The sequence below is a fragment of the Vigna angularis genome, chromosome 6 (genome assembly GCF_016808095.1).
Source record: "Vigna angularis cultivar LongXiaoDou No.4 chromosome 6, ASM1680809v1, whole genome shotgun sequence".
Taxonomy (NCBI): domain Eukaryota; kingdom Viridiplantae; phylum Streptophyta; class Magnoliopsida; order Fabales; family Fabaceae; genus Vigna; species Vigna angularis.
This window is the reverse complement of record NC_068975.1, coordinates 20,547,142-20,556,585: the sequence shown is the minus strand read 5'-3', so window position 1 is coordinate 20,556,585 and position 9,444 is coordinate 20,547,142. Positions and strand designations below refer to the sequence as shown.

At 28.2% G+C, this 9,444-nt stretch overlaps 1 protein-coding gene and 1 non-coding gene across 2 annotated transcripts; both read right to left on the bottom strand.

Annotated features, from left to right (window-relative positions):
- Window positions 1-3,360: 3,360 nt before the first annotated feature.
- On the bottom strand, window positions 3,361-3,444 carry TRNAL-CAA (transfer RNA leucine (anticodon CAA)). Its single transcript has one exon. It is a non-coding gene; the product is annotated as a tRNA-Leu (tRNA).
- A 1,211-nt stretch (window positions 3,445-4,655) lies between these two features.
- On the bottom strand, window positions 4,656-7,695 carry LOC108321911 (uncharacterized). Its single transcript, XM_017553819.2, has 3 exons — window positions 7,423-7,695; window positions 6,411-6,609; window positions 4,656-6,193 (listed from the first exon to the last, which is right to left on the bottom strand). The coding sequence occupies exons 1-3, from the start codon at window positions 7,610-7,612 to the stop codon at window positions 4,819-4,821; spliced, it is 1,764 nt and encodes a 587-aa protein (XP_017409308.1). The 5' UTR covers window positions 7,613-7,695; the 3' UTR covers window positions 4,656-4,818.
- Between the last annotated feature and the right edge of the window lie 1,749 nt (window positions 7,696-9,444).

The window sequence follows — 9,444 nt, the reverse complement described above, 5'->3', positions numbered from 1 at the left end:
ACACGTCCACAACAGCGTGCCACGTCAAACACACCGTAACGCCGTTTGACACTATTTAACGGAAAAGATCCATTTGTTGCAATTTTCATAAAATTGGGACCCAATTGATATTTTCAGAAAGAAAGGGACGAAATTGAAATTTCATGCGAAAATAGGGACTTAGTAAATGATTAAACCTAAATATTTCTCCATCTTTGGAAGACCCTTCACAAATTTTATTGTGCATAGTCTTTTGTAATCTAAACAATAAAAAAAGTTTTCATATTACTTGTAATTATTTTGCTCTAAGTTTTTTTTCCTTCAGTTTCTTTATTTTTCGTTCTCTCCATCTTTTAAAACAAATTGTAAATACTATGACATCAGTGTTGTGGGGAAAGTTAGATAGATCTATGATTTATTCATTATGTTTAAGAAATTATGTTTTTTTGTCTAAACTTGTTTTAATATTTTTCCTAAGTGATTGAATAATTTTCAATTTCTTAAAATATTTTCAATACAAAAATCTCATTAAATCTTAATGATGTTTTATAAGTTTTGTATAATATTTGTGATTGTGGATTGGATATTTTATTTTTATTTTATCTCTTAAATTTTTAAAACTTTAGTTAATTTTGTGGAGAAAGACGGTAGTGATTGAAGGCATAAAAGTGTCTGAGAAAAAAAATGTAAAATGATTTGAAATAATTTTAATTGCTAAACATAGTATAGTATAAATTATTGTAAACTATTAATTTGAACTGTTTATTGTGTTATTAATACATTCGGTGCTAATTAATTATTGGTGTTCCATTATCTCTCTTCCTCTCTCTCTCTATATATAGTAAGTATTCTATGCACCATCTTATTATTATTATTTTACGATTAAACAGTCATGATTGCCCTATGAATGGGTCCCATATGATATGACTATTGACAAAAAAGAGAAGAAGCAAAATATCTAGGTCTTCAAAAATGGCAAATAATATAGTAATAATTATCGCTATATAATATAGTTTTTGAAAACGACCCTTTCTTTTAAAATAGTAAAAAGAATAACACCAGACAATGAGGTAAGCCAATTGAAATTTGTAGTGTGTCATTCATTTCCCTTAAATTGGGCCAAAAGTTGGAGTGAGAAAAACACCAAGTTTTGTTTAAATTATGTATTATATCAAGAAAAAATAAAACGCAATAGTAAGGAAATATTAAAATTCCAAGAAAATAAAAAGAATGAAAAAAATTTAGAGAGAATGAAATTTATATAACAAAAGTTTGTTTCTTTATCGGAGTAGTGTTTACCAACATTGATTTTTGTGGGTCTTATAAAGCTATTCATATTTCAGTACTTTTTTTTATGAAACAAAGGCTATTATTTTAAAACTATGATTGATGCAAGAATGGATGAAATTGAATATTACTTTACTTATTTGGCCATAAATAAGATGCATTAAATCAATTCAACAACAAAGAAACACCTATAACCAAATATATTCATTATAAATTAGAATTTAGTAATATAAGGATTTACATAAGTTATAACTAACTCAAAAAGAGACCACAAACTTTTAGTTACATCCTAAACTTACTCCTTCAGATTTTCACCTGTTAAAACCCTTGAAATAAACAAAAAACAACTTAAATTCAATCTATTAACTAATTACTCAATCAACATCAGATTTATGGTTAATTATGGTTATAAACAAGTTTGAAATGATCTAAAAACAATTTCCAAACCTTAATTATAGTCATAAAGTCACTTTCATAAAAATTCATCTACCAAAACCTCAATTTAGATCCAAAAATCTACTTAATAACACTCCTTTTTCACTACTTTAAATTCTAAAACATATTTGTATCTCCTAGAACTTCAAAATAATAACATTCAAAGTTTAAGAAAGTATCAATTTACAATCATTCACAACAACATTCATCAATAAACACATATTTACTCATCAATCATCTAAATTTATAATAGATTCAATCAATCATAAATCTCACACTTTATCAAACATAATTACATACTTCTTAACATGAAATTAAGGCAAATATTAGTTTCCCTGGGAGGAAAACTCAAACAACTCTAAAAAAAGCAAACTACTCCTCCTTCGGCCTAGATAACTCTATATGTATCTATAGATTATATAATTTGGGATTAGGTAAGTTCTTAGGATCACTGATCGACAAGAAACTAGAAAAGGAGGTAGAATGAAACATGTGACAAAGCCAAATTGTATATGTCTTAAAATAGTCAACCAAAGGAAAAATGAGTAAAAACTATCTTACTTTATAACGAAATCTAATCGGATGAAGAAGTCGACCTCACTGCCATAATCATCTAAGTACCTTATGATTGTCAATAACTAAAAATGTTAGAAAGAAGGAAGAGGAAATCTAAAGAAAATGTTGTAGAAAGATAGTAAATGTTTTAGATAATGAGATGCATTTTTATAAAATTTTATTTATATTATCAAACTTTTGACATTAAAATAATTTAGTCTCATTAATTTAATATATTTATCAACTCTAATACTCTATATTTTTAAGTTCAACATATTTCACTTAACTTCTCAATATTTTATATTTTAAAGAATTTATGAGTAATTAAAATATCTTAAATTATAATTTTTTTACTAAATATTTTATATTAATTATAAATTAGCTTTTAATTAATTTTTATATTTGCAACTTAATTAGAAAAAAACTAATATTCAACCGTATATATGGTTGATCAACCTAAATGAACTTATTCAATATTACCTATTTAAGTTTAATCGAGATCAGTTCAACTTTTCTTTTTTGGATTTAAATTAAGTAATTAATTTTTATGTGTATAAAGATTTTTTTTTGAATATTTTTTTTTATTTTCATTTTACATAAAATTTTATTTTAAAAAATATTCATAGATTAATCATAGTCTATGGAGCTTTTCTTGGTATATTGATCTTATAATTTTTTTATATGTAAGTTTAAGTTCCATGAACTTTTTTTTACTCTAACTCATAAATTTAGATAAAGTTGTCTAAACTCAACCAAATTGACAAATCTTATTTGAATAAATTCCTTACCAATCAGATACTTTTTTTAAGTTAAAATTACCTCGTTAACCTATCATCTAATGTAAAAAAATTAATGAGAAAGCTTTTACAAAATTTTAAGCACAAAATTTTAAATTATGCTTGATCACTAGGTTAATTAAGTTCATTCACTAGACAATGTTTATGCTGGACTTATATAATTTCATTGTATACTAACCATAATAATAAATATATATATATATATATATATATATAAATATATTTTTTAATTTAACATTAGTGTTTCTTAGACTTTTTTAAAATATTAATTTATTTAAAACAAAATATTAAAAAAAATTTAAAATAATGTCAGAAGTGGGATTTGAACCCACGCCCTCAAACGAGGACCAGAACTTGAGTCTGGCGCCTTAGACCACTCGGCCATCCTGACTTCGATGTTATATCAAATGATATAGTTTTATATATTAGTTTATGTATTATTTTTATATAATTTAATTTAAACAAGCTTATTATTGACCTTATATTTTGGGCTTCAGTCACAAAAGCCCGTTGGGTTAGTAACGTTGAAAATTAAAATGATTTCAATTAATTATTACAAAGCTATTTTTTTATTTTAGTTTTCAGGTTTTAAAATTAAATTAATTAATCTTCAATTCTGTATATATTATTATAGTTTCACCTTATCGAACCTTAAACCTAATATTCTCATTTAAGGTAATTCAAAAAGATATTTTACAAAATTAAAATTTCAAGATTAAAAAATAACTTCATAACGAAAATAGATAGTTGGACAAAATTCGTGAAATTTATAAAATGTGGTACTAACATTACGAAGAAATTACCAATCAAAATTTGCGATTTAACAAATTATTTATTACTTGGTCTGGTAAGGAATTTAGGACATCTCCAAATCATTTTTTTAATTGGGATTTTCAAATACGTAATGTATTTAAACTTTTTTTTTATTTAAAGTATTTAAATACGGAATTTAATTACTAGATAAATATGTTTTTAGTTGTGAAATTAGATTTCATTCTGTCCAAAACTTTAATAGTTTTTTATTTCCAAATTTAAAAAATAAATAGATTTCCAAATTTCATTCTTATCACAATGTTAAGAATTTGTTTATGTGACATAAAGTTATCATTTATGTTTACGTTACATGAACACATTATTATTAACAGTTAGACATACATGTAGCAAATTCATTTCATTCTTTAGAAACAATTATTATATCCATGTTTTTTTTTAAGTTTTGAGACCAAACAATGTTAGTTTAGAAAAGGATGAAATTCAAAACATATTTAACCTCATTATTTTATTTATGAAAAAAAACGTAGTTTAAAATGACTGTAAAATATAAATTACTTTAATTGAGGAATTAATGCTGTTGTTACTTTTATATATATTACATGAACTTTTTCAGTTCGCTCTGAGTAAATTCAGCGTTTGAAATTATTTTACTAATTACGTACATGACATTTATTGTTTTATGAAATGTAATTAGTATGAGCATGTTTTTCTATTGACACAATTTTTATTTATGTTTACTGTAAGATGATTTATGAACAATGTAGTTAAAATTGACGTTGAAATAAAGTAAATTTCAATAGTGCATAAAGTGAAAACCATACTCCAAAAGATGAACAAATGGAAAATGTGAATGACAAAATTATACCAGCTTCTGCAAGCACTTGAATGTAAGAGGCTTTAAACAGGCAGAAGAAACAAAAAAAAAAGAAATAAAACAGTGTGAACTGGTATTGAAGTTGCTCTACAGCACTTTCCAATGTTGACGGAATGATCATGACTGCACAATCACACTTCGGTGAAGCTCACTCTGAACACTCCTCCCAGGTACTTCAGCAATGAATCTTTCAAAGTCACAACTTACTCCATCAAGACAACTTCCATTATCATTTCTTCTTCTGCAATCATTTGAGCATCTACCATAGACCTCACAATACCCTTCATTTCTATCACCATGTGATAAGGGAGAAGTATGAATTCTTCTACCATGTGACCTGTCACCATTAACCCGATACCCTTCATTTCTAGCATCAGGTGATACACCCATAGCTTCCATTGTTCTATCATCATCTGTCAGAGAGAATTTAACATCGGTTGATGTTGGCCCTCGTAGCAAAGATTGCAACTGCTGCATTGGTTGCACTGTTCTTCCAGTATACAGTGGCTCTGGAACAGTTTCCAGAGTTCTAATATGATCTTTAAGAGAGTATGTGATATTAGCAGATCTGGGCCCTGGTTGCAAAGATTGCAATGGCTCCATTGGTTGCCATGTTCTTCGAGCATACAGTGGTTCTGGAACAGTTTCCATTCTTCTAATATTATCTGACAGATAGTATGTGACATTAGCAGATGCTGGCCATGTTTGCAAAGATTGCCTTTCCTCCATTGGTTGCAATGTTCTTCGAGTATACAGTGGTTCAGGAACAGTTTCCATTGTTCTAATATTATCTGTCAAAGAGTGTCTGATATAAGCAGATGTTGGCTCTGGCTCCATTGGTTGCAATGTTCTTCGAGTATACAGTGGTTCGGGAACAGTTTCCCTTCTTCTAATATGATCTGTCATAGAGTATCTGACATTAGCAGATGCTGGCCATAGTTGAAATGTTCTTGGAGGGCCTAGACTCATACAAAGAGAAGAAGAATAACCACCAGGAGGAGCACCTCTTCCATACACTTTTGTCATGTTACTTAAGTGAACCCCAGTGAATGATGTCTCTTCTTTCATTTTTAGAAAGTGACTTTTTGTAGGGTAATAATTGAGATGAGCTGAAGTTGGTAATTGCTCCACAGCATACTCAATCTCTTGAATTCGGAGATTTCTTTTGTGTCTAGAAACCCTCATTCGTTTTCTCTTCATACGCTTTCTCTTACCTTCAGGGATGTAGACAAACTTGTATGTGCAGCACTTGCCAAGTGGAAAGGGTTCATCACATCTATAGCCATCACCTCTCTTATTATTGTAACCAGGGTAATCTTTTCTATTGAAGTCAGCACACTCAACCAACGTCAAAAAGCATTGTGCAGCAAGATTCTCAATGTTCCAGTAGTTAAAAGGTTTTGTAGTTTTATGACTGATATGTATTTCACCATTGGCTCGAAGCATGCGACTTGCATTGTTGAAGAATCCATGCACAAGGGCTTTATGCATCCTGTAAATTCAAGAACACAAAGAAAATTGAATGCAATCAAGTGGATGATTGATAACGATGTGAAGCTTCAAAACCATGTTTCACAAACAAAGAAATCTAACATAATAGAATATACAAACCAGCAATTCTGCAAAAACACGAAATTCAAGCTCTGGTATTTTCTTCTTATCTTAGTCTCATATCAGCAAAGAAGAACCAAAAGTACTAGAAAACTTACTTAATCAGCGACGAGCTATCTTCCCTCCCATGAAAGCCAGCATGAGGAAAGTTGAATATGACTCGATCAAACCTTCGCATTTTTAAATCTGGATGAAGCTTCATTTTGGTTGCATCAACTCCATGTAATAAGAATGCTCCCAGCTTGTGCAATTCTTCTAAATTTGACTTTGCCTTCTTGTACATTTTGGTAACATTATCTACATGTGAGAGATCATTTGGATTTTGAACTCGTGAGCTATATGACTCTAAAAGGTATGCTTATTTTCATTCATCAGCTTTCCATATTTGCTTAGCAAGTACAATCGAAACTAGAGCACCAAAATAGACAGATAGATTGATAGAATGAATCATTAAACAACATAAGCAACACTTTCCCAAATTGTGGAGAATGAGAACATAGTAGAAAGCTTTTAAAAAGGACAAAACTCCAAACAGATCATTCCTAAAAGTCAAAATAACTTACAATATCAAAGTATTTAACCAATCTTAACCAAAAATGAAGAGGGCTTCACTTCCAAAAAGGTAAAAAATGAAAAATGTCTTCATTTTACTGGAAACCTTAAAAAACCAAGGCACTGACTTCCACTGATAAAACGTATCAACATGTCCCAGCTGCAACAATCTTGTTTGCATCTGCAATTTTGGCCATGGAGTCTAGCTTTTTTATTCATGCAATATCAAGGAAAGCCACAAAAATGTTACACAAATTGTTAACAAATTTAAAACTTATCAACAAGAAACTACCTTCCATCATCTTCAAAACAACCCAATAAAAACAGTAATAATATCATAAAACAAGAATAAAAACACACTAGGGTTACTTAACAAATATGACAAACAGAAAGAAGAACCACATATGATCAAACCCCAAGACAAACATAGTATTTTAAAGAGAAAAATCTAAACCATTTCCTCATACATTTCTCAGCAAGATTGAAACTTTATCTAGGAAACGTGCTCCGCACGCTAAAAGCACGAACAAAAAACTGAAGGGTAAGAGAGATAGAGACCGTAGGAGTTGAGAGAGGAAGCCACGATGTTGGCAGCAGAGCCAAAAGATTTGGCAAGGGAAAGAGAGAAAGAGAAATCACCCTCTCCCACCAACAGTATTTGGTGATTACTGGAATAGTGGTTTACCCATTTTGCATTATCTTCTTCATCTTCTTGAATAGTCTGCCATTGCTTCTTTGATTTCTTCATGTTGAAAATGGCGAGAGCTTGTGAGAACACCAATAGCTGCCACCACCACCACTGCACCCTCTTTATTGCAGAAGATTTGAACTTCAAAGTTATAACCGTTGCACAATGCTGCTGGCGAATGGAAGTGCAAGAGTCTCGAAAATGCAGTGTAAGAATAATTTCTCTTTCTATTTTTTTTACAATTATTGTACAATAAAATTATTCTTTCATGATTTCAAAAATGTGCAAAATATATAGTAAGTTCTGATTTGTAGTGTTTATTTTTTTTTACTTTATTTTCTCAAAAATTGAAATGGATTTTGACTCTAAGGAGTGATTGTTTTACAGTTCATCATATGAGCTATTTCTAACTATTCGAAGTAATTTATATTTATTTATCATAGGATTAACATTAAAATTAAAATTACAATTCTTTTATAACACCTTAAAATTATATAAACATGATTTCTCACTGTTATCCAAAGAAAGTGAATTATGTCACTAAAACTGTTTGGATATAGTTTATCTGCTTACATAATATATATTACAATAGAATACTGATATATGAAAGATTTTCTATGCAATTAAAATAATCAATATAACTGAAGTGGGAAGCATTTAGTACATATATTGATTCTCAAGGAGAAAAAATGAAAAAAAAAACTTTTCTTTTTGGTGACTAGTTAGAATTTTTGTGGAAGAAATGCTTGGGTATAAATTAAAATAATTAGTTTTTTCCATCTATTTCGTAAGAATAAGATAAAAGACAAGTTAAAATATATTAATGTTGCAAGTGTTAAGAGTTTTTATTTCAATTTCCTAAAATTTGTTGTTAATTTAGTTTTTATAAATATTAATATTTACAGTTAATAATTTATATCACCTAATAATTGAGATTAATAATAGTTTAAATATATTTTTTCTCTTAATCTTAAAAAGATACCTGATATCTTAAGATGACCTAAAAGGAAGTATCATCTAAAAGAAGGTTCACATCAAAGAAATTATGTGATATTGAAGTAAGAATAATAAAGTCTATAAGAGATATAATTGAATATGGTTTCATATTTAATAAATTAGGATTGGGAGGTATAATTATTTTTTTTATATTTTTCTAAAATAATGTTATCATTGTTTAGTGACATATAATATTAGCTTGAACTGTGAAATCAATTATTAATTTAAGACTATACATGATGGTGTATCTAATAGAGTGTATGAGAGATACAATAGAGTATTATTAGATAACAGAGTGTATGAGATATATAAATGAATATTATTAGATATATAATAATTTGGGAGTGGAAAATAATTATATTTTATTAGTTTTTTAAATAGTGTTTATCATTATTTAGTGATATATAATATCCGCTTGTCAAATTAATTATTAATTCAAGATTTTATATAACGATATACCGAATTTTCTTAAAAGAAAAATGTTAAAATGTAAAAGAAAAAAAAATAAAATTCGTAACAACAAAATATCAGAGAAAGTCTTTCATATATATATATATATATATATATATATATTTGAACTATTTAAAAATACTATCGACACATTTTATATATTATTATTCAGAGGCCATGCTAGATATACAAATATTAGTGTTATTCCCTCTACCATTTTATCTCCTCTCTCCACCTCTCCAATTGTTTTTAAATTTCAATCTTACTTTTTTACTTTTATCTTTACCTATTTTATTTTTTATTTTTTAAAATCCTAATTCCCTTTCACTTTCATTCATTCTATGAGAGGCAAGCCCCACTCCTCACCCTCACTTTCACTTTTTCTTTTTCTTTTTAGTTTTCACATCCGTTAACACATAATTTAATTAATCCCTACAATCTTTTTC

Excerpts from the sequence above, each read along its gene's own strand:
- LOC108321911 (XM_017553819.2), bottom strand. The coding sequence starts at position 7,612 with ATGAAGAAATCAAAGAAGCAATGGCAGACTATTCAAGAAGATGAAGAA. Across the intron at positions 6,610-7,422 it reads TTCCTCTCTCAACTCCTACG|ATAATGTTACCAAAATGTAC; the intron begins GTCTCTATCTCT and ends TCTCACATGTAG. Across the intron at positions 6,194-6,410 it reads GATAGCTCGTCGCTGATTAA|GATGCATAAAGCCCTTGTGC; the intron begins GTAAGTTTTCTA and ends TTGAATTTACAG.